Consider the following 25,836-nt stretch of genomic DNA (forward strand, 5'->3'; position numbering starts at 1 on the left):
GAGGAAATAAAACTCCAGCACAGTACAGCACCTCACCCTTTTGCCGCTTTACCCAATATATTTTTAAATCCATGCTTTAACTGTGAATGAGCTTGATGTCCTAAGCCACTGCCCAGAAATGTCAGGGATTTAACATCCAGGCTCCTCTAAGGATCAACAAGCTTAGTATATGTAAATATTGGTGGATGCATAGAGGGGTCATTGATGATATAGCCTGGACCTAAATCCTCCTCGTCCAGGAGAACACATCCTGGTTATAAGAAACGGGGATACTGTGAAACTCTGCCCCCAATTCTCCGCTGCTGACACAGGGAGGTTCAGTTTTTACTTGTATTCCCCTAGCACCTACAGTGTGCAAGGCACTGTCCACACCCACTTGAGGACACAGGCCATGCTCACTCTCTGAGGCAAGCAATACACCAGCGGTTCAAGAGAAGGTTAAAGCATAACCATCAAAATGTATACATCTTTATAAATGGACATCCGCACTTCCCAGGTGCCCCTCATCCTGCTAGATATGAGCTGACTCACTTCTTGTCATCATCACAGCAGAAGCAGGTCTTGAGAGCAGTTTGAAGTCAAAGGTATGTCTACATTGAAGTCGGAGGTGTGACGGTAGCACGGGCTTCAGCGTGGGCTGTACAAGGGCGCCTGAGACCCTGGATAATTACTCGAGTGGCTAGACTGTGCTGAGGTCCATGTTGTGGCTTCACTGCTATTGGCACCCAAACTAGCTAGATTAAAGCTAGCCCAGGTATCTCTCCAATTACACCACGGACTGCGTTGGAGGCCTACCCTAGGTTAGTGGTCTCCTCAGTCACGTCAAGGAAGGTGGCATGTGTGTAAAGGACAGCAAGGAAGAAGGCGTGAAGCAGAAAAATGAGGATTGAGGCTAGTATTCAAATTTCACCTCCCAGCATGAGCAAGTCTCACTGCACCTCAGGAAAATTCACCCCCAGGAGAAGGCATGCACTGTTTCCTGCATTGCCTTCCTTCAGGGCTCGCAGTCCAGGACCCACAGAGTCATACATTTTAAAGCCAGAAGGGGGCATTATGACCATCTAGACTGATCTCCTGCATAACACAGGCCATAGAAGTTCACCAAGTGACTCCTGCATCAAGTCCATAACATCTGTTTGAGCTAGAGCCTATCTTTTAGAAAGACAACCAATTGTAATGTAAAGACTTGTCATTGAAAGAGAATCCACCCCATTCCTAGATTAATTGTTCCAGTGGTTAATTACCCTTGCTGTTAAAATTTTGCATTTTTATCTCTAGTCTGAATTTGTCTAATTTCAACTTCCAGCCACTGGACCTTATGTCTTTGCTAATTTAATCAGCCTCTGCTGTTAGAAATCTTCTCCCCCATAGGTACTTACAAACGGTGATAAAGTCACCTCTGAAATGTCCTGCTGATGATGGTTGCTGAGGGCGGGGATGTGCTCATTCAGTGCACTCCCTCTCTCCCCCCACAGCCAGCCTTGCCCCACCTCACTTTCCTGTCTAGTCACGTCACAGCACCCTGATTTACACCAGCAGAATCTGACACACACCGTTGATTGTGTAGTGGTAGTACATAATATTTATATTACCGTGGCCCTGGTAAAGGGCCAGGACTCACATTTTGATAGGTGTTGCCCAAATACATTCAAAAGACACCATCTCTACTGAAAGAGTTTACAACCTCAGAATGCCGTTCTGAAAATGTTGCAATAGACGGCACTATGATGAATGCAATCAGTTATAGGGAAGCCTGCTTATTATTTCTCATTTGAATTACCATAGCTCCTAGGAGCCATAGTCAGGGACCAGAATCTCATTGCGCTAGGTGCTGTACAAACACCGAACAAAAATATGGTCCCTGCCCCACAGAGTTTACAGTCTAAGTAATCTATTAGTAAAAAGAACAGGAGTACTTGTGGCACCTTAGAGACTAACAAATTTATTAGAGCATAAGCTTTCGTGGACTACAGCCCACTTCTTCGGATGCATACAGAGAAGTGGGCTGTAGTCCACGAAAGCTTATGCTCTAATAAATTTGTTAGTCTCTAAGGTGCCACAAGTACTCCTGTTCTTCTTTTTGTGGATACAGACTAACACGGCTGCTACTCTGAAACTAATCTATTAGTGTTCCTAGATAACCTATTATCCTCATGTCAAGTGGAGATGTGCAGTGGGGGAAGGGGGAGAGACTTCACTACAAGAGGGCTGTGTTAAAAAAAAAATCCACTCTAGCCCCCATCTTCCACTGCAATAGAACCCCATACCTCTTAATTTAATCTTAAACGTGAGCTGCCTCTGGGTTCAGAAGTGAGTTTATCTCTTTGGGGATTTGGACAGCAGTTCACTGACAAAATTCTCCTTTAAACACTTATACAACCACTTTCAAATTGGAAGGCAGTCAAAGGGCAGTGGTGATTTTAAAAAACAAAACCCCTACAAAACCCAGTGACCCAGTATTTCAGAATCATCACAGGCCTTGAGTGACTCAGAAGAGTTGGGTTTAAAGGTTATGTGTCTGATGAACAGTGCTGAGATTTGACCTAGAAAGTTCCAGACCAGACCTGTGGTCCATCCTAGTCCAGTATTCTGTCTCCAGCCGAGGCCAGCACCTGATGCTTCTGAAGAAAATGCCTGAACCCCAAAGAAGGTAGATGTGGGATAATCTGCTCCCTATGTTAGTTCTTCTCTTGGTATCAAATAGTTAAAGATTGTTTTAAGCCCTGAATCATGATGTTTTTTATGACTTGTAACCACTCTGGATATTATTGATATCCTCTGGCAGTGAGTTCCACAGACTATGCATTCCGTGCAAAAGTATTTTCTTATCAGTTTTGAATTTGCCACCTCTTAATTTCATTGAATGTCCCCTTGTTCTTGTGTTATGGGACAGGGAGAATATAAGTTCCTGGTCTACTTTCTTTAGACCATACTTTGTTTTATATATTGTTCCCATGTCTCCTTTCTTAGGCAAACAGTCCCAATCTTTAAAATCTCTCTTCCTAAGAGAGTTTTTTCAGAATCTTGATCATTCTCATTGTACTTCTCTGAACATCCTGTAAATCTTCAATAGCCCTGTGAGATATAGTGACCAGGACAGTACGCGATATCCAGATGACACTACACCATTGATCTAGGGCATTGAGATAGTCTTTGTTATTCTCCACCCCATTCATCGTAACATCTTGTTTTCATTTTTGACTGCAGTTGCGCATTAGGCAGAGGTCTTCACTGTCCACAGTGACACCCGGGTCCCTTTTCTGAGTTGGTGTGGTTCATTTAGAAACCTGTAAGGTGTCTGAGTAGTTTAAGTTTTGCCCCCTTCCCTCCCGCCGGTGCATTGTTTTTGCATTTATGGACATTGAACTTCATTTGCCGTGGTGTTGCCCCACCTAGCTTGTTTAGTTCTCTCTGAAGTTTCTTTGTGTCATCTGCAAATCTTTCTCTCTGACTACTCAGCTCCCTCGCCAGACCATTAGTAAATATCAGGTGCTTGAGGATAAGGAGGACGTTAATAAACATTAAGGAGATGTGGCTTCTCTGAAGGGAGAGACTGCGCAAATAGCTCCTTCATGTTTAAGGCTCCAGTTCAGCAAAGGACTTAAGCACTGGCTTAACTTTAAGCACATCAGTGGTCCCATTCCTATGCTTAAAGTAACACACGTCCTTAGGCCCTGATTCAGCATGATACTTAACTTCTCTTGTAACCTGTGTATTGCTAGAGCTTTGTGTCATATTGACTTAGGCTGTGTCTACACTACGTACCTTTTAGCAACACAGCTGTGCTGCTAAAAGGCATGCAGGGTAGCTTCTCCAGCACCTGGAGAATCCTAGAATATTAGGGTTGGAAAAGACCTCAGGAGGTCATCTAGTCCAACCCCCTGCTCAAAGCAGGACCAATCCCCAGACAGATTTTTGCCCCAGAACCCTAAATGGCTCCCTCAAGGATTGAACTCACGACCCTGGGTTTAGCAGGCCAATGCTCAAACTACGGAGCTCTCCCTCCCCCCAGAAAGCTCTCCTGCCCACAAAAAACTTCCACCCCAACAAGCAGTAGGTTCACGCCACTAAATCTCCATTATAATGCACTGCGGCACAGGAGACTTCAATCAAGTGAACCTAGTGATACACACAGCATCTTTTCTTTTTAGGATCCCAAATCACTTCCTTGTCAGTAGTAGCATCCCAGTTTTACAGATGGGGAAATTATCACAGAAAGGTCACTTGTTGAAGGTCACTCAGCAAATCAGCAACAGAGCGGGAGATAGAACCCAGGAGTTCTGCCTCCCAGTTTCTTCTCTAACCAGTAGATCACATTTTTAACTCTTGCGAATATAATGTGTCTCGTTGTCCCTCACTTGTGACTGGCCCACAGAGAGGTTCATGGGTCTCTTACAGCTTTTGAGCGAACAGACCTGAGTCTTTTAGCTCAGAAATAGAGTTCTCGAGGTCCCAGGTTTGATCCTGGCTGCCAGCAACCCACCCAGGGATGCTGTGGTACACTTAAAGTTTAAAAAATATAATTAAAGGAAATAAGCATCAGATTAGTTACATAGGGAGAAATGAGAATGAAATCAAACTGGACCCCAAGGCAAGGCTAGTTAGAGAACAATAGATGTAATTCTTCTTAATCAACAAAAACTAACAGCACAAGAAAGAGGAAGTTACCCCACAAGGCAGCAGATACTTTAGCTCTGGGTGTATGTTAAGAAATAAAAAGGTATTTCAGGCACTTGAACTTGTACAAAGATTCCAGACATATCTATTTCACTGCCCAGATGCTATCCTGTTTAACTGTGAAATGACCTTTGCTGAATGACTCTTTTTGGCAGAATGCATGCTAGGCTTGCAGTGTTTTGCTGTCTTTTAGTTGTGTGTCAGCCATAAGAATAAAAGGAAGCTGCCTCTCTCTCTGTCCTCCCCCCCCCGCCCCCCCGCAATATATATCTAAAAATTGGTGTACAGTGAAGCATTGTACATAGAAGGCCATCCAGAGTTTAGTTGGACATGGTATGAAAAGGACTTCCTTCTGGGTTATCAATTATCATGCACACCCTTTCACAGTACTTTCCTGGCTACAATACCAATTGCCAAAGCTATTGCAAAGCCTGGCTTTTTTCTGTGGCATTGTTTCTGTCTCCCCTCCCCAGTCTTTACAGTGTAAAACCACGTAAATCCTCCTTGTGTTGGCTTTTGTACATTTCATTATTCATCTGTTTGTCAAAGTAATCTCTCTGGACAAAAGATATTTCTGTTCCTCTCACTGTATTTTTATTACCAGACGGGACTTGCTTTAATCGGCAACCCTCTTGTCCACACAGGGCTCATGTTCAGATTCAGCCGTTTTATCGGGGTGATCAGAGCTTAGGTCAGGAAATGCAGTGAAAGGCCACAGCTGGGCTGGGTGCGTATGTGAGTGAGGACAAGACAAACACTAGTTAGGGAGCAGAAACATCGTGCTAGGTACTTCTCAATGGTCATGGCTGCTTTTATAATGTAATTCTATTCCATTTTTCTTTGCCATCAGTCATGGGGTTGGCACCAGTTGGCTGTTTTTCCCTAAACCACCTCGCCTGATATTTTTTAAAATACAGTGCTCCAGTCAAAATGTTTCCATAGCTTTGTTGGGGGCTGTTGGGTGATTCTACTTGGCTTGGTTAGCTTAGAACTTCTCTCCTACTCACATAGGATATGATCTTCCTGCGAGTTTAGTGGTGACGAAATGGGCTGGCGTGATGGCCCTTGAGAGCAAACTCCTCTGTTTATCCGCAGAAAAGGTACAGCCTGGACAGCAACATTTCAGCCACACCCATGACACACTCCCTGTGTTGAGGGCTGCTGGCGGTGGTGTGTAGGAAACCCCTAAAATGGCTCTTTGTGTTCCCCGGGACAAGTAGCCAGCTTTCTCTGCTCTTTGCATAGGCAGTGTCATGAAGGGAGTGGAGGGGCCCGCGTCTGGGCCTGCACCTTATTTCCTCTGAAATTGTTGGTTTCACCTCAGTCTGTTTGCTTTGCAAAGGTTTTAGCCTTGTAATATGCTGCGCCTTTTCTTTGCACCTCTACTGGTTTATTCTACAACCTATGACCATGAAAGGACTGATTCCACAAATTTCCCCTTTGTGAAACCACTTCACGTTGGTCAATTTCTCTCTCTCCAAGAATGAAACAGAAATGTACCAATAAATGCTCGTTAAATTTATAGCCACGTTGCACTGTAATGTTTAATCAATGCTACGTGACTGTGTGCTTCAAAGCAGTGTACAAGTTCAATGCAAGGTGAATCTTGTCTAAAATAATCTGAAAGTTCATTCAGAGGTGAAGGCAGCAGCAGCTTCTCACAGACGGGCTGGGGTTAGCGAGAGGTTACCTATTTTTTCCCTTTAATATGTAAACAAAAGAAAAATGCTACTTGCAATGAACTTGGCATAGTTCTAACAACAAGAAAAATAATTGTGGCATGATGAACTGGAAGCACAGTCTGGTATCCTGCAGTTGCTGTCACCCACCAGTTACTGTGCTCCTGGATAGAAAATTGCTAAGCAGCATCTTTTGGGTTTTATTCAAGTATGTGCATCAAGTCATGAGTTTCCCATGCATGAGAAAGGAGGATCATACCTGCTGGATGGTCCAGATTACCTCACCCTTACATCGAATAGTACCTTCCCCATTGAATAATCCCATTTAAACCAATGGGACCATTCACCAGAGTACGATATTATGCCGTGTGAATAAGGGTGGTGGGATTTGTCCCTTAGGCATTCCAGAATCCCGTTTGCCTAAGTATCTAGGCACTACATCATGGCTGCACTTGTCCAGTAGATGTTGAAATTTTAATGGGGGACATTAAAGTCTTCCAAGAAGCTCAGCCCATCTCCAACAATGTGTATACAAAACTTGACTGCTATATAGGCCTGTATCTTAGATTTACTGCTGAAATGTCACAACATGATAAAATCGTTTTTATCAGCCTCTAAACCAAAACCATGCTTGCTACGAGTATCCAGGCCCTATAGATTCATCCAGCATATCCTCCACTAGAAACTGGATACTTAAAGCCATTTTTTCCCGTTTCTTTTTATTTTAGGGTTACCTGTGAGGGCTGGGTGGCACGCGCTAGATTGTTGTAGGATTGCTGCTTTGTGAGCAACATAACTTGACTAGTAGAATGAAGGAGAAAGAGCTTCTGCATTTTGAGTCATCTGGAATGTTGTTAGTAAATAAATTGTGTGAACGTGTAGATAAATGTATGTGTAAGTGGTTGTGCAGTAAGTGGTCTCTAGTTGTCATAAGGAGCCTATTTTTGCTCAGAAAAGTTGCCTATATTGAGGCGACGTGTGGGAGGGGGCATGCAGGGGGATTACAGTGGATGAAAAGCTGGATATGAGTCAGCAGTGTGCCCTTGTTGCCAAGAAGGCCAACGGCATATTGGGCTGCATTAGTAGGAGCATTGCCAGCAGATCGAGGGAAGTGATTATTCCCCTCTATTCGGCACTGGTGAGACCACATCTGGAGTATTGCGTCCAGTTTTGGTCCCCCCACTACAGAAGGGATGTGGACAAATTAGAGCGAGTCCAGCGGAGGGCAATGAAAATGATTAGGGGGCTGGGGCACATGACTTACGAGGAGCGGCTGAGGGAACTGGGGTTATTTAGTCTGCAGAAGAGAAGAGTGAGCCTCTGATAGCAGCCTTCAATTACCTGAAGGGTGGTTCCAAAGAGGATGAAGCTTGGATGTTCTCAGTGGTGGCAGATGACAGAACAAGGAGCAATGGTCTCAAGTTGCAGTCGGGGAGGTCTAGGTTGGATATTAGGAAACACTATTTCACTAGGAGGGTGGTGAAGCACTGAAATGGGTTACCTAAGCAGGTGGTGGAATCTCCATCCTTAGAGGTTTATAATGCCTGGCTTGACAAAGCTCTGGCTGGGATGATTTAGTTGGTGTTGGTCCTGCTTTGAGCAGGGGGTTGGACTAGATGGACTCTTCCAACCCTAATATTCTAAGATTCTTTGCAGGTTTAAATGCCACCCAGATTTGCTGCTTGGTCACTAAGTGAGCATGCTCAATAACATCTGCTTAAGCTGCTGCCCTCACTCTTTCCCCCTTCCCCACTATCTGCAGGTACAGGTCATCTCTGCCTGTATTTGTAAAAGTGTTTTGTTTTGTTTTTTTACAAAAAAGGACCATGTCCAAGTTTCTAATAGTGCAAATAAACAAACAAGACCAGAGAGTAGCTTTGTATGGATCTAGAGAGAGCCTGGGATCTGGAATCAGTACTTCGGTTTTGAGCTCTGCCAATGACTTGATGCATGGCTATGGGCAAGTCATGTATCCTCTGTGTGTCTCACTTTCCCAATCGGTACTGCGGGAATAGTAAAACCTACCTCAGAGGATTTGCTGTGGGGCTTTCATTGCTCGTAACCCACCTGGGGGATGCTTAGATGGAGACACTATATAGAAGTGCTAAAGAGTAGTATTTGTTTTGTTAAATTTTGGTCGCTACTGACCTGCACCAGAGATCAAAGACTACAGATCCCATTTCCTGTCCTCTGACCATTCTATTGCCCTTCTGAAAATCTTTTTGGTATATAAGGGCATATTTTTTTTTGTAATTACTTTAAAAAATGAATTTTAAACTTTTTTTCTTCCAAATTAAAGGGCTGTAATTAGCAGCTGAAACATTCAAGGGTGAGCTCTCTCCTTGCCAGCTGCTGGTGCCCTTCTCAGGTCTGTTATTGTAAAAATGGGGATTGGGTGATGCAAACAAGGTACAGGAGAGTTTTTGGTTTTAAGAGCGGTCAGTATTTCCAATCCTTACCTTTTTTTCCCTGATGTGAACTCAGTTTCCATAGAAATTGGTCTGGAAAGGCAGCCAGCAGCTGAGATGGAGAACTCTCTTGCAGAGTTCAGGGCTGGCTGACAACGGCATGTGCCAGTCTGCAGAAGCCGGTGACAGACTTTAAGAACTCCTTGGCTCCTAAAGTCTGGAGAAAAAAATTTAAAGAATGAGAAGGAAAAATAACTCATAAAGATGTTTTCCTTGTTGTTCGTCCCCTCCCCGCTTCCTGGCAAATTCCTCCTTAAAACTCCTTTCTTCGGGCACTTTGCTGCTAAGCTGCACCGTGGCACAACACACTTCCTCTCTCACCATAATTGTTTTGGGAGAGAAAAGCAAGGGGAATTTGAAGCGCAGCGCAACATCTGAACAGGGGTAGTGGGGGAGGTTGTTGGAATTACAATAGTACTGGGAGTCAGGAGCACTGGATTCTCTTCCCAATTCTGCCACTAAACTCTAGTGTGACTCAATTCTCTCATGTGTAAAACAGAGATGATAATATTTATCTACTCTGCAGGGGTGTAGGGAACCTAAATTTAACATTTACCAAGCACAGAGTGACCCTTGGATAGAAGGTGCTGTAGAAGTGCACCGTATTATTAAATAGCATTCCCCCATGAGCAGTCTCTTATCTCCTTTTCTGTTGTCCATTCCCCATATTGTCTCTTTGTTTTATTTAGATTGTAGAATCCTAAGGGCAGGAATTTTGCCATCTTCTTTACCTGGAAAGATGGTGCCACATAAATAAGTTGATGGGCGTGACCATTTCTCAGAGTGCAAATTGACTAATAAATCCAGCACTGTGAACTCTTGTTAATTGCCCTTTCAGAATATTCCCTAGCCAATCAGTTGTCACTAGAGCTAACTCGGATTTTTTTAACTTCGAAATTCCAATTTTCATTACGTTTCTCATGAAAAATTTTCACCCTTTTCCAACCAGCTCTAGATGTCGCTTTATAATGGGTCTGGAACCTTGAGATTTCCCTCGAATTTGCTTTAGCGTTCCCTACAGGCACCAGTCCCGTTACTTAGTGACTGAGGTCTTGATCCTGCACCATGAAAGTCACTGAGAGCTTTGCTATGGACTTCAGGGGGCATAGGGTCCATCCCTAAGGGAATTTCCAAAAATCTTCAAGATTATCACCAGAATCTGACACATTAATTCCTGCCCATGAGCTCATATTGCTCTACCATCAGACTTCTTGAATTCTGACCAGAGTTATAGTTCTCACCTCCAGTTCTTCAGTTTAGTCTCACAGGCTACTGGAATGTCATTTCTTTTTCACAGACATGCTTTAAAGACTCCAGAAATCAATAAATTAATATTTATTAACCAAAAAAAACCAACTGTTATCTTCTCAGAAAAACAGAGACGTCATTTACAACCGAAAGCACACAATAAACCATATGAATAGCAGCATACCTAAGATTTTAACAAGAATCTTGTAATAAACCTCTGAAGAAAACAAAAGATCTCTCACTGTAATTTCACTATAATTTCAAAGTAAATGGAAATCCAGGGATATTCATCCCAATAAGTTATGAACATTTACAGATGGAAAAACAGAAAACCTTTATATACAATGTGCAGACGAAAATGTTTCTGGAGTCCTTCCACTGGAAACCCAATTTAAGAAATACAGAATCTTATAAACAGGCAATAATGAATCCAAAAATAATCCAGACTGGACAGAATAGGGTGTGGTCAGTCTCAAATTTTGCTCCATTAAATTCTGGCCCTTCCGCGTAACCCTTCCAGATTTTTCTCTTGTTGCTTCCAAGAATTGTTTCATTTAAAGAACTTAAAAGAAGACAGAAAAATTCAGAGGATTAAATTAGCATCCTGACTTTCTAGCATACGTACAGTTTACTTTCTCTCTGTGCCTGGATTTTCCATTTGTAAAATGGGGATAATAGAACTTCCGTACCTCGCAGGGGGTTGTGAAGTTAAATGCACTGAAGATTTTGAGACACTCACATACTATGGTAATAGGGTTCATAAAAGAGTTTGGGTGGAATCCTGGCTGGACTGAAGTCAGTGATAAAACTCTCTTTGCCTTCAGTGAAACCAGAATTTCACTCTTTTCTTTTTTACAAGTAAATGAACTAACACCAGATTCCTGGTGCCTTTTCTTCTTAGTGCTAACTTTGTCCAAACTCTCAGTCACTCCTGCAATAAAGGAGTTTTTCTTTATCTCTAAATATTATTTTCCCAGTAGGAATAATTGAAACGTCACCAAAATCAATTATTTGAATTTGCTGCTCTGTGGCTGCTGATCTTGGACTCTCTTAGGGCTTTTCTACGTTACAGAATTCTATATTGCTGACAACGGGTGGAGCTGGAACCGATAAGGAGCATAGTTTAGCTGCAAGCATAGACAAGGACAAAAACCATGGTCAGCACTGATTCAGCTGTATTTGTTGCTATCATCTATTGGCAAGCAAGGATAACTCTTTTTAATGTAGACAAGGCCTTACGTCAGAGGTGGGCAAACTACGTCCCGCAGGCCACATCCGGCCCGCGGGACCATCCCGCCCGGCCCCTCCCCTGTAGGTATGCTGCCGCGTGGGCAGCGCTCTGGGCGGCAGGGTTGCGCACTTCTGCCGAGTAGTGTGGCTGGCTCCAGCCAGGCGGTGCGGCTCCTAGACATGCTGCTCTGAGCGGCATGGTAAGGGGGCCGGGGGGTTGGATAAGGGGCGGGGGGTCCAGTGTGGCAGACATGGAGCAGGGGGCGGTTGGATGGGGCTGAGGTTCTTGGGGGCGGACGGGGGACAGGGGATGGGTTGGATAAGCGTGGGAGTCCTGGGAGGGCCTGTCAGGAGGCGGGGGTGTGGATGGGGTCAGGGGACGGGGAATAGGGGCGGTTGGATAGGCGTGGGGGCCTGTCAAGAGGCGGGGGGTGTGAATAGGGGTCAGAGCAGTCAGGGGACTGGGAGCAGGGGGGTTGGATAGGGGGTAGGGTCCCAGGAGCAATTAGGGGTGGGGGGTCCCGGGAGGGAGCGGTTAGGGGACAAGGAGCCTAGGGGGGCTGGATGGGTCGGGGATTCTGAGGGGGGCAGTCAGGGGGCGGGAAGTGGGAAGGGTCATGCAGGGGGCAGGGGCCGGCTTGTTTGGGGAGGCACAGCCTTCCCTACCCAGCCCTCCATACAGTTTTGCATCCCCAATGTGGCTCTCGGGCCAAAAAGTTTGCCCACCCCTGCCTTACGTGGTGGTTCTAAGGGTCCGTTTGAAAGGGTCCTGACCTTGCTTTGGGCGGGGTTTGATGGCACGGTGGTAAGAAGGCAAGTTCTTTATTTGTACTAGAGCCCGCACTGTTGCTGTCACCAGTGGAGCTGCGCAAGGGATAGCAAGGGTGGGAAATTTGAAGAAAAGCTCAGTGTTTTAAGGCTATTTAACTTAAGAAGGTCTTTGGGCAGCATGAAGACTAAAAAACTACTGGTACATAGAAGGCAGCAAGCAAAAGGCTGCTCATTCTCCTTGATGGGAGCAGACAGAATAAAGTGGAGACACCTGGCAGTCCATTCTGGCCAAAGCCGTGTGTGGTAGGTTACCTGAATGGAAAGGGTTGGGGAGGAAGAGATGCTGCAGCTTTTTAGAGCTGGGTCCAATTTCAAACTGCAGATGTAGATCCCTAGTGTAGAGAGAAGACTTCTGTTGTTTACGAGCCTCTATCTTGAAGACCAAGAGCAGGGCTGGGAAAATGACCCTATTTTAGGTTTAAGAACCAAAGCATTAGTGTTAGACTTGTGTATCAGATGATAGTGGGAGGGTGTTAGGCTGATCTGAGCCCTGGCATGCCGGGTAAGTAGAAGACCTTGATACTATTCAGGAAAGCCTTGGCTAACATACCCTTCTAGCACAGCTGTTCCTTTTTGCTTATCCATTCGCTTACTGAATCCACCAATCAATAAAACCTCCTCCTGAGGCAAGATTGCAGGGACTTGTTATTGGCACCGCCTAGATCCAGGTCTGACTCTTCCAAGCACCTGACTGTCTCTTGCTTGAAGATGCGTCGAGTTAACTATAATTCCTTTAGTTCAACCTGATGGAAGAAATCCAGGATAATTGTGTTTAAATTCGTTTAAACAGGTTAAAGGATTTGCCAGTTAACGGACTTATTCATCTTTATCGTTGCAGCCTATTTTTTGCTAATGGTGTGTGTGTGTGTGTTTGTTTGAATAGTGGTTAGTGCGCCTCTAAGAGAGGCTTGTCAGGGAATAATGTTTCTGGGGATGCCTCGCAGACTGGCTTCGCTATAATATACGATTCCTGAGCACCATGGAAAATCAACAGACTCCTAATAGAGATTAAGCCTGTATCTCCTACTGTACAATGACTGGAAGGGCAGTAGGAGTGTGAAAACTAGAATTTTTCCTAATTTGGACTTTATTGAAGAGGAAGTTTATTTCCTGCTTTATTATCCATTTCCTCTCCCCAGGAGTGGTTGACGCATTTAAAATTTGCATCTGTGTTGGCAAAGGAGCTTCTTTCCCAGTCGTCTCACTGGTCTTGCTGCATAGTCCGAAAAGAAATAATCTCTGCGCTGTGGGGCCGAGAGCGGTTTCTAGCATTAGTTTATTTGTAGTTTTGTACGTTTGTTTTTAATCTTTTAAGAGGCTCACGATGACTCTTGTGGAGCTGATAGAAAGTGAGATGTCAGCTTCAGGGGTGCTTTTTCTACCATCCGATAATTGAAAATCCATGAGGCGGCCGCCAGGTTTTGGCACCTCTGTGCTATGGCGACGGGCAAGTACTGAGATAAATAGGTGTAATCCGGTTTTACAGAACGCAAATGCACAGCCCTGTTACATAACTCTCTCCTTAGAAGGGGAAATGGTGGTCAGGAGTCAAGAAATCTGTCCCTGAGGCAGATTTCCTGTGTGACCGTACTCATCTCACTTAGGGCCTGCTCCTACTCAGGTTAAAATCAGTGGAGTTCTGCCTGCTAGTCAAGGGGAGCAGGACTTTCACTTGTGTCCCTTTGTTTCCCCATCTGTAAAATGGGAATAGTAATACGTCCCTCTGGGGGTGGGGGGTAAATATGAATTTGCTCACATTCACAGAGCACTATAAGATTCTGAGGCGGAAGGCTATGGAAAGTTGAAAGCCTTGTTGCGAATCCAAGGTAGTGTTGTCTTTGGGTGCTGTTTGTCAAAACTGTGCCAGTTCAGACAAGAAATATATTTCCAAAAAGTCCCAGGGAAACTGGGATCTGAGGGAGGAGTCTGAGTGGGATTTGGGTGGCTGAAGTTCACTGGCTGATTTCAGTTTGTTTATTTATATTTCATTGCCCATTCTGCCATGCAGCAAACCCAGAGGTGAGGTAGATCTCACTTTCAGTTTCATCCAGTGGGGGAAGGGCCTTCGTGGCTCAGGGATCCCATCTCTGGAACTCCCTCCCTGGGCACATCCCCTAGAAGACTGTCTGTAGATGGTGCAGATCAGTTTTCACCTTAGACCTCATGGTTTTCCACCACATCTCAAATCCCCAGCCCCTTTGGCCCATTTTTCTTTTCTCTTTCCAATGTGGCTAGTTCTCTCTGGGCCATCAGAACCAGTTTCATCCTCTTTAGTGTGGCTGGAGAGGTTGTACCTTGCCCCGAGGCTGGTATGAGTGGGGTGGAATCCATGCAGGTCAGAGTCACTAGCGAGACAGAACGAGCAAGTTCCCGCTGCAGCTGTGCTGCCTATGGGTATAAAAAGGACCTGATCCTTTTTCAGGCCCTAACTTTCAAGGAGGATTTAAATTGCTTCCAAGTATAGCAACTCTCCAGAGAGTGAGAGAGCGTGTGTACTTCTTTACTTCCATGGTGTGCTGTCGCCGATGTGCCTCAGGTGAGCAGTCACTGATCATCTTGCACGTAGCCCAGGAGACGTCTGCTCGGTTCTGAGTGCAGTTAGTGCAGTTTAGTAGCATAATGGGAAATACTCCTCTTTCTCCCCCCCCCCTTTTTTTTTTCCAGCATGTGTGCTGTCGAGTTTGATTTATGGACTTGAAAAGTAGACTCTTTGGTTTAAAGAATTAATGGTATTTGCATATTTTATTTTGGAATTTCCCCCAGAAGGCACATACTGAACTCTGCGAGCAGCGGGGCTGCATGAACGTCTGTGCACAAACCTTTCTTCCCCCCTTTAACTTTCAGATTTAGCTGCAGAGGTGAAAAGTTTAAACAGTAAAACCAATAAAACTACATTTATGTGACAGATAAATCGTCTCGAGACAGCTCACCCATAAGACTTCCTACTTCAGGGCCTCCCTCCCTCATCTGCTAAGGAATACAAAACACTCCACTTTACAGCAAAGCAGTGCCTCTGTACAAACACGGCAGATGCCTTCAAACTGTGCCATATAAAGAAGCCAGAGTCCAGAGGTGTAAGTCTCTGTACCCACAGGCCTGCCGATCTCCCGAGATGGATGTGGGTAAACAGCTGTAAAATACACGGACTATCCATCACTGTCACATTTTGGCTCTTGGCTGTCTCGATCGCTGAGGGAAGACCCAGACTTAGCAATGGCATTTGCATGCATAGAAGATGTTTTTTATTTATTATATTCTTTTAAAATCCGCTGGTCATGGTCCCTAAGCGATGCATGCAACTGGAGATGTCTAAATTACACAATAGAGTGGACTAAAAAAACCAAACAACTCTCCCTGATATATCATCCGAATTTACTCTGCTAAATCTTCCAGCAAAAGCCATAAGCAGATCGGCCTTGCGAAGTGTCTGGAAGGTCAACAAATTCAAACCCTCTCACCCCAGTGGGAGGTAGGTACCTTCCCCTGAAAATGCTCACTGTTTGAATCTGGCAGCTGTTAGCATGAGTTCCTGGGATGATCTCAGTATGGGGAGAGTGGGGGTGTGTGTGTAAGGTATCCAGGACTCAGACGGGAGGATCTAATCCACTCCAGCACCTTGAATTACATTCTGAGTTGAAATAGTGGCTAGTACAAACTACCTGCCATGTTGTACACCCCCTGCAAAACATGCCACTAAGTAAGCAGTAGCAACTGAAGATGAGAACAATCTTCACTTTTGCAGCCCCGTGCAGAGAGCACCGCACAAATGCCCACGGATGAGGCAAGGTCCAGCCCCCGAAAAGGAAACGCTTCACCAGGCTTAGGTGAAAATAGCACTCTTGGCTTGTTCACAGTCACCGGGTGGCTGGCCCTTTAAGAGGAGATGCTCTCAGCCCCACCTGCGACATGGTTAACTTGCCTCCCCCGCTGGGGAAAATGGATCATGTGACCCAGTAAGGCCTCTGGGGTAAATAAGGAAGAGGCCTGGGTTGCAGGGGAGAGAAGGAAAGATGCCAGAGAAGGAAGCGAGCCCTGAGCGTTGCTGCTCACTGGAGAGCAGGGAGTGGAGCCCAGGAGAGGCTATGGGAGGAGGGACTGAACAGAGCCTGGGAAGAGTTGAAAGCTACAAGGCCCCAGGAAGGCGCTGTGGAGCAGGGAGTGGGATTTTGCTTGGATTATCATGCAAACCCCCCAAGAAGGAGGGCTCCTGAACCAGGGGGGCAAAGAGCTGGAACTGTGGGGCCAACGGGTCTGTAGCCAGTAACAGACTGAATGAATAAGATCCCACAAGGGGGAATCTTCTTATTCCGGTCTTAAGAGTCAGTTATTGCAAAGAACGCAAGAGGGAACTGACGAAGTACCTGCAGGGCCATCCCAGGCCACCAGGGGACACTCTGGGATGACACCCATCCACATACACCTTAACAAAAAGCAAGGGGCAGGTATCACGCCTGTCTCCTCAGGACATTTCCCCCAGCTAGCCATCATCACCTCGGTCTTGCCAGGATTGGGTCCTAGCCAACCAGCCCTCATCCAGGTCCCAGGCACGGGAAGACACTGGGAAAGCAGATACTGCACTTCATCTTGGAAAAAGATGAAGACTAACTACGTGTTCCAGACGTGTTCCTTTCCAGACTAAATACGTGTTCCCTTCAGGAGGCTCCAGCTTCAACCAGCCATGCCTTGGAAGCCCAACTCTGCCTTTTCAACTTCCGTTCAATTCCTTTCCCCCTCCTTGCTTCCCCTACATTTAAAAATGAGTCTCCAAACCAATGTGCTGTTTAAAAGAACACACCGTGCCTATGAAACTCCCTTTTCTGAGCGTCTAGCCAAGCGCAAGCTCTCCCAAGCCCAGTGTGTGCCGAATATTACTGCTGCTCATGCTCACGTCACCTCCACCCTCAGACAGCTCCACTGTCTGCCCAGCATTACAGCATCCAGATGAAAAATATCCCCCTTGATTTTAACACCTATCTATGCGCTTGCTGTAGTGTACCGTACGCACCTCGGGCCAGGTACTGTTCTCTTCTGGTGACTTCGGTGGAGTTATTTTGGATTTACACAACTGTCACCAAGGTCGGGATCTGTGTATTGGTCTCTTTCCATTCACACTCTCTTGCATGAGCACTGCCTCCACTGCAGAACATGCCATTTGGAAGAGCTCCCTGTATCCTTCCGCCTCATCGCTCTCCAGCTTTCTTCAAATCTCCTTTGAAAGCCTCGTCTGTGCCTCTCTGTATTTCTCTCCCTCTGCTTTGGGATTTTAGTTCAACTCCATGCATGTCACTGCCTGGCCGGGTGGAGGGTCTGGAGACACCAATTTGTAGGGAAGCAAGGCTGCGGTGTTTGTGTCAGTGTACGCCCTGGCAATGTAGTGCGTTCCTGTGTTGCTGAGTCCCGAGCGGACAGTAGATATTATGGTCCAGTATATATATGATTTCCTGGCAGACTCAACAAATCTGAAGAGAAGGTTCTGACCCCATTATTCTGCAAATGTGTGAAACGAGAACATGAAATCATATTGAAGCATTTGTCTCTTTAAGGCTTTTCAATGTTTCTGTTTGGAAAAACTCCTGCCGTTGATGTTGAACTTCAGTTTGCCGTTAACACAATGAGCTGGAACTGACCCACTGTACAATGGCGCATAGAATTGAGAGATGGAAAAGACCTATAAGGTCCCGTCTAATCCATCCCTCTCCCCGCCAGCGCGGGATTGTTCCCCACAGTCTGTTTTCTTTGCTGTGACCTATATAGTCAAAAAGAATCTTGTTGCACATTTTTGTTTTGTACCTTGAGGTCCTCATGGAGCCAAATCCCTTTTTTTGTGTGGTGGGCTGTGTTGTTAAACAGCACTAGAGCCCGGAGGAAAACCATGGAGACGCAGGCACAATGGGCTCTCTATGGTCCTGATTTACTTCAGGACGTTAACTGCTAGATAAAATAGCTGGGCTGTTCTTCTCATGGGATATGCAGTGGCTGTAAGGGTGTTGAGACCAGGGGAAGAAGGCGAGTGGGTGTGAAGTTTGCAATCTCTCCTCAAGAAAAAAAGTAAGGATAAAAGGTAAAAAGGGGAAGGAGAAATTATGCATCCATAATTTTCCTATTTAACCAGCACCTTAACTTTCATATGAGTAGGATAATGGTAATGCCTTTCTCTAGGAGAAGGTTTCTCAACCTGGGGGTCGTGAGCACCCTGCTCTTTCCATATTGTGGAAAAAGTCCTTTCTGGATCTCTGCTAAATGAAAGGAAGGCTCCTCGTATGGAAAAGAGGGTCCTAATATGAAAAAAGATTGAGAATCACTGCAGTAGGATAATTCAGTGTCCTGTGAACTAAGACAACACAAGGGAAAGTAGGGGTTGGTCTTAAAAATCTTGAGTAAATTTCCCCTGCTGGAACATGGTTTCCCCCTGACATACAGTTCCATTCATCAGGGCAGTTAATTTAATAAAATCCTTTACACATATACAGCACACAGGCTTTTGTCTCTCAGGATCCCAAAGTGTGGCATGAAATGTCAGTCGTGAAGGATCGCTGAAATGCAGCTGCTTATCCAAAAATGAATTTTTCTTCTATATTTTAAATTCATCACACCAAATTCATTTGGAAAAAACGCTTGTTGCCGTTTCTTCAGCCAGCTTGTGTTATGTGGCCTTCCAATGTGCATAAGCATATTGTTGGATGCACTGTCATTTTGATTGAAGTTAGGGTGTAAAAGACACGTCTGATCATAGTTCCGCTTAATTAACACCCTCGCTGCAGCCAAGATCTCAAAGTTTAAAAGTGCAGCATGGGGAAGAGAAGCTTAAGCATCTTTGTGTCTGAGGCGGGAGCCAGACGCCATCCAGAAGCCTTGACATTCATAGAGGATAAACAGTGTTGTCAAGTATGACTGCAAAAGACGATCAAATTATGTCCGCGAAAGATGTGGAACTGAATGTCAAGTAGGTGAACTTGAATGTCAAATATTTGAACAATGCAGCATACGTCTCCGAGGTGGGAGGGTGAAAAATCCCAGATGTCTTTGATTAGTCACTGGTCTTTGGAGTTCAGGGAGGAGAGTTTGAACGTGTTCCTTTGAATCCCAGGTTTGAAAGTGGCTCCTGAGAAAACTATTCCATTAGCATGATTATTTCCTCACCCAGGATCAAGGTTAGCAGGGTCTTTGTTGACAGTGGGCAGCCATCAGGGTTTAGAGGGAACACCTGGCACAGTGAAAGTGTGTGCATGGCACATGCATGTGTTGATTTTATGGCTTTGTGAAATGGTTCAAATAAGAATGTACCACCCTGCACCTTTGTCCAGTGCTTCAGAACCAAGATTCTCAGACATCTGTGAAACCATCTGTCTTCCCTTCCGGCCTCCACCTGGAACTGCTAGGGCATTCCACCCAGAAGCAGAATGGCTGGAAAGCACCTGCGCAAACCAGTCCAGTTTTGTAGACACATTATGCTTGAATGTCTGAACTTCTGGGCACCGACCTCCCCTCCACTCCACAGTAGTGGAGACCTTTGTAAAGCTCTTGGAACGCTTCCAGCACTCTATTACAGAGGTTTTTTGGACAAATTGTTTATTCGCTGAAAAATGCAGTTTTGATGCAACTGAAACTATTTGCAAACTTGACAATGGTTTCTGCTGGGGTGAGTGGTTATTTTTTGAGGGTCAGCAAACTGGGTGTGCACATGCCCATATGTCCCCTTGATAACTTTCAGTCCCTTCATTGATTGAGGCGCTTGCCTGGGATGTGGGAAACCCAGGGGATACAGTTTTCCTATTGACGGTGTTCCACTTTGTATAAATACTTAAATGTTCACTGGGCCAAAGAGAGAGGAGAGTGAAAATGACTCTCTAGCCTGAAGAGCAGCTCTGTGTGAGCTTGAGAGCTGTCTCTTTCTCCAACAGAAGTTGGTCCAGTCAGGGCCGGCTTTAGGACCTGCAGGGTCCAATTCCGCGATCTGGGACTTCGGCTCCGTGTCTTTCGCGGCACTGAAGGACCCCCCGCCGCCGAAATTCCGCCAAAGACCCTGGAGCGCCCGCCGCCGCCGAAATGCTGCCGGAGCAGACCACCGGCGGGTGAGCCTAAGGCGAGGGGCCCTCTTACCCGCGGGGCCCAATTCCAGGGAATCGGGGGAATCAGCCTAAAGCCGGCCCTGGGTCCAGTAGAAGATACTACTTCCCCCACCTTGTGTCTCTACAGACTGGTGATTAAGGCACTCAGCTGGGCAGTAGGAGAGGTGGATTCAAATTCCTCCTTTGAATCCAGGAGCGAAGATTTGAACCCATATCTTTTTCTACCCCACAAAGGAGTGTTTTAATCACCCCTGGGCTGGATGGACCTTTGGTCTGAACCAGTGTGGCCGGTCTTATGTTCTTAGGCTACAGAGCCATTCTCTCTCTTTCTCTGACCCACAGAGAGAGAGAGAGAGAGAGAGAGAGAGAGAGCAATGCACCACAGAATAACCTGCAGGTTAGAGCACTCACCTGGGAATGGGGAGAGTTGAGTTTAAGTGCCTGATCCAGAGTGAGGATTCAAACCTGAGACTCCCATTGCAGGTGAGTGCCCTAATCACTGGGCTAAAGGTTGTGACAGACGGACGGACACACACATACACACAGTGGTTTGCTGGCCCTACCAATTTGCGGACAAATTCCAAACATTTTCAGAACCAAATATTTTCCCTGATTTTTCGGTTTCCTGGATGAACTGAAAAATCAGTTATTCACCTAGCTCTACTCTGTAATGTGTATGGCTGGAAATATCTTCCTTGGCACAGTTCAAATGAAGTATCCGGTAATGTAGTTGAAGAAGGGAGGCACTTAATATGACTTTAACATCTGTATATGGATGGTCTTGTGATTATGGTAACAGGACACCGGGTTTCTATTCCTGGCTCTGGCACTGACTTGCTTTGTGAGTCTGAGCACGTCAGTTAACCGCTGTGTGCCTCAGTTTCCCCTCTGTAAAACGGAGGTAGTGTTTACCAAGCTTGCCGCGGTGCTGTGAAGCTAAATTAACTCGTTTGCAAAGCATTTTTTAAATTCTTCTCTAGGCGATCCTGCTAGCCTGATCCCTTGGTAGCTTTTAGGTGGACCCTCTGACCTTAAAAAATATATATATATATATTCATCACATGGCGGTTTTGTTTTTGTTGCAGCTTCTAGATCTGTTCATCCAGTGGGACTGGTCGACGTATTTGGCTGACTACGGGCAACCCACATGCAAATATCTTCGTGTGAACCCAACGACAGCCCTTATCCTGCTGGAAAAGTGAGTATGGCTCAAGACATTCTTTTGATGGTTTCAACTGCTGTACTTGCTTTAACAAGCCAGGGTGTTTCCAGCAATGCATTTCATTATTCACACTGCCTCCTCTGTGCTGATCTCAGGTAAGTGGAAAATTGCTTGCTAGCACATATGCCTACGTTCAAAGGGTCAATCTTTTTTGCATCCTGGTGTGTACAGTGGAAGAGTCCCTCTGGCAGCCAGTCCCTCTATTTCACACTAATTGGAGCTGCATTCTACGTATCACCATGCCTTGAAGCAATTTCTATTCTATATAGGTTTTATACCGATATATTTTTCAATTGGGACACACATTCTGCTTTACTTTGAGCAGAGTTTCCTCATAGTTTACTATAAGTAGCTTCCCCTGTATATGTGTGTGTCTGATGTGGCCACCAAAAGTAGTCTACTGCAACGACCTTGTAGGGAAGACTAGACAGTTTCACACTAGGGATGCTAAGAGCTCAGTTATGGGAGCGGGACAGAGCTCCCAAGTGGCTTTGTCTTTAGACATGATACTTCCAAAGATCTGGGGCAGCATGAAGAGAAAGCACCTTTTGCTTCCCTTGTTCATCCCGTTGTTCATAAGTTGTAGGTAGCGCCAAGTGGCTAGGGCCAGTAATGCTAGCCACCCCGCCTCCCTTAGGTACCTTTAAAAATCCCAGCCTAAGTGTTGAAAATTGTTGGTTACCAATGTTAGGCTTCACATTCACCTTAAATGCCTTCGTGTTATTTTCGTAATACCCCCAGCGTGTTCGAAGGCTGCATTATTTCTGCATCTTGCTTCGCACGGCCCTTCAACTATTCACCAGCAATCCTCAAAAATACGCATCCTGACATCATATGGGTGGGGGTAGCTAATTCCGTACAGAATTGTATTGTGGCCGTTTATCTGTAAAACGGGGGTTAATTAAAATTTGTCAAGTTCTTTGGACAGGTAATGCACTGTACATAGATGCTGAGTTATTCATGGCATGGTAATAACCGTCTGCATACAAGGCTTGGTTCACACCGTGGCAACAGCAGTGCTTTAGCAGGATGCAGTTTACCCCAGGCAAAGTGCTAGGCACCTCTCCGCGGGGAATAGCTTGCAGCGCTGCGAGCGACCGTGCAGCGCTGCGGGCACTGATTACACTGGCGCTTTACAGCGCTGCACTCGCTGCGCTCAGGGGGGGGTGTTTTTTCACACCCCTGAGCGTAGCAAGTGCAGCGCTGTGAATTGCCAGTGTAGCCAAGGCCTAAGTGACTGAAGTCGATGGAAGGTGAGGAATCCACTCCCGGGTCAGTCGGGAATTAGCCTGCCTAGCTAGAAACCCATGGGAGGGGAGGGAGGAGCGCTCCTTACGCTTGGCACTTACAACGCATCTCACCCATGTCTCCATATCACCTGTGCAGCATTTGAACATCAGTCCTCCATATCAAGTATTTGTTTCAAAAAGCCACACAAATAATTCCACCTGCCAGCGTCACGTCATTTTGATCTAGTCAAAGTGAGTTTCACGTGTCCAGGTGGTTTGCCAGACGCACCCCGGTGCATCAAATGGCTTAGCACATACCTCAGCTAAGTGATTGTAAGGTTCATGCCGACATTCAGCTGCTTGATTCCGCAGCCTTATTTACACCCCCATCAGACTCTAGGCGCCTTGTGGACTCTGTGTATAACGTAGCGCTGACTCCATCTCGCACCACTAGTCCCAATGGCGTCTAAAGCGTATGCTGTCTCAATGGCTCGAACTCTCAGCATTGACTTTACGCGGGTACATTTCCTCTCCTCCCCCAGACATCGAGACCAGAATTCCGGCCATACCTGTACGTAACTAGCTTTGCCAACAGGACAGTCTGATCTGCTGGTTCATTTTTTTTTAACTTATTTTCATGATTATCTCTTTTCCTAATCTCACCTCTTTCGTAGGATATCGCGAGTGTAAGTATGCTGCTCGTTTGGGCTTTTACATTCACCTTGCAATGAATCCTTTATTGTTTGATTTAAATGGAGCACTACACGATCTAAATGCAAGCTCCCTTTGAAACTGTTCCCCCCCTGTAACCTTATCGTCTCAAATGCACTAAATACGACTAAAAGAGGAGCTTTTACCGTGTTGCTTTTCTATGGATTCATTTCAACAAAAGTTGACTCAGTTTGAGGTGGTGTTGGCTGGGATGGGGACAAAGTTTAACTTCCCTTTGTTTTGATCGTTAACTCTATTATGATGGTACCTATAACCCCCATTGTGCTAGGCACTGAGCAGACACATCATAAAAGGGACAGTCCTTATTCCAAAAAGCTTACAATTCCTGAAGCACTGTTTGGCCACTCAAAAAAAGATTGCTGCATCCCAAGAAGTGAGGTTTTTACTCACGAAAGCTTATGCCCAAATAAATCTGTTAGTCTTTAAGGTGCCACCAGACTCCTTGTTGTTTTTGTAGATACAGACTAACACGGCTACCCCCCAACACTCAAAAAAAGTTTGCTTTTTTGCATGATAGAGTACAACCCTCAACCAAAATTCTCTATGGAATTTTCTGCAGCTAATGTTGAAATGGACGTGGCCCATGAATTCAGCAATTTCTCCAGAACACTGAAGCCTAACCACATGGGATTGAGTGAAAACGCATAGTTATGACCAAGCTCTGCCCTCCGTGCTGGTGTGAACCCTCAGACATGATTGGGAGCCTAGAATACACATTTAAAATACAAAATGTGGCCCTTAGAATTTATGGAAAGGTTTAAAAAAAAAAGATGATTAGATTTTTCTAGCCAGATAAAGGTGAAATTACTTTGTATGCATGGGTTAATATGAATCACATAGTTTGCACAAGCCCATGTGCTTCAATTTATGGATTCAAATCTATGTCCAGAGGAAAGAAATCCAGCCACATACAAGTGGTAGTACAGGCGCCCAGTTTAAATAAGCTTTACTGCCCACAATGTTTTGAATACAGATAAAACTGCCAAAGGAATGCACAGATGTTTTAAAAAAATCATTACAATGCTGCTTTGTCACTTTTCTAGGTAACGATTGCCATGGCAAAGCAAAAAAGCATTGTATTGCATCAGCAATAGATGCACGTCATGCAATGGTCCCCGTATACTATTACACAGTTGCTGGAATCACCGTTAATTACATTATACACCAGACATCGAAGACGCCAATCCTACAGTTGACATCAGTCGGAATCTGTGCAGGCTCACGGGTCTGTCGGCCCAATACCGATGGCAGGATTAAAACCTGTATTATCATATCAAACAGTAATCAAATAGAAAAATTCAACCATCTCCAAAATGTGCATGTTTTCTTTCTCTGGCATACCTCGTTATACTCCGTGTCAGCTAGTAAACTCAAGTAATATTCTTCCAGAGGCCTGCATTCTGCCATACTTTAGAACAATTCTCTATTCAGTCCCGGGCATGGACTATACAAGGCTTTCACACACCTTCAATTTCTGTAGTTTACTTAAATCTTTGGGGAAATAATCCCATCTGGTAACATCCAGCTTTTCAGGAAGTTTGGATCCAGCCCCAAATGTAAGAGCTCGAGCTTATCTGTCTTTGCCACAATAATCAGCGTGTTGACAATGTCAATGGACACAATCGTTTTATCCATTTTACTCATTGTGGCCCTGATCCAGCAGTTGGAGCCATGCAGGGTGTCTGTCTGCAATCACTCAGAGCCCCCTTGGACAAATATAAGTGCTAATTATTATTTTAAATAACACTTCAAAACATGAAATCTGTAATATTAAAAATATTGTCTCCTGTAGCACTTAGCAACACTAACAACATCTCCCATCATGTACACGCTCCCTGATTAATGTCATGGTGCTTCCAGCAATCACACGCTTTCTTTTAAGATGTGCACTAACGCATTTGCTTTGCTGAGTAAAATCGTCACAAGCTATATAGTTAAAAAGCACTCCCAATGTAAGCCCGTCTTCAGGCATTTATAACGTTAGCAAATAATTATCCTTTGGGATAAAGGTTGTTGTTATCCTTTGTTAATAGTTCCAAGGTTTGTAGTGTTTTGAATGTTTCAGATTCCGCACTTTTTGTGAGATAGGAGCATGAGAACTTAGTGGATTTTTTTATCTGTCAGAGGTGTTTCAAGAGGTTTGTTTTCTGATTGGATAACTCAAAAGCCTCTAATTTGGAAAACTGCACATTTTCACTGTTTCCCCATTTGGGTGCTCAAAGCTCGACACCTCAATCCATGTTTAGACAGCTAAATAGGAGCTTAGCACCTCTGAAAATCAGATTACTTTTTTGCCTAATTTTAGGTATCCAGGTCTGAAAATGTGTGCGCCTTGCCCACGGATAATTACCTCTGACAGGCCTGATTAAAAATAATAATAATTTACAAACAATGGTGTTATCAGAAAACAGCGGTGGCTTTTTGAGGCCAGTGGGCTGGATGTTAGTTAAG

General features: G+C 45.1%; 1 protein-coding gene across 5 annotated transcripts in view; it reads left to right on the top strand.

The window, feature by feature from the left end:
- EXOC6B (exocyst complex component 6B) overlaps positions 1-25,836 on the top strand; it is a 442,104-nt gene that overhangs the window by 412,020 nt on the left and 4,248 nt on the right. For 4 of the 5 annotated variants that reach the window (XR_006175726.2, XM_005291461.4, XM_042855633.2 and 1 more), the window contains one exon: positions 21,288-21,400. Coding sequence is in view for 3 of the 5 variants with exons in the window: in XM_005291461.4 (XP_005291518.2) it covers positions 21,288-21,400 (113 nt within the window). In the remaining 2 variants the exon portion in view is untranslated. Of the gene's footprint in view, positions 1-21,287; positions 21,402-25,836 lie in introns of those variants that run through there. The other variant, XM_065597305.1, reaches the window with a different exon arrangement.

The sequence above is a fragment of the Chrysemys picta genome, chromosome 5 (assembly GCF_011386835.1).
Source record: "Chrysemys picta bellii isolate R12L10 chromosome 5, ASM1138683v2, whole genome shotgun sequence".
Lineage (NCBI taxonomy): Eukaryota > Metazoa > Chordata > Testudines > Emydidae > Chrysemys > Chrysemys picta.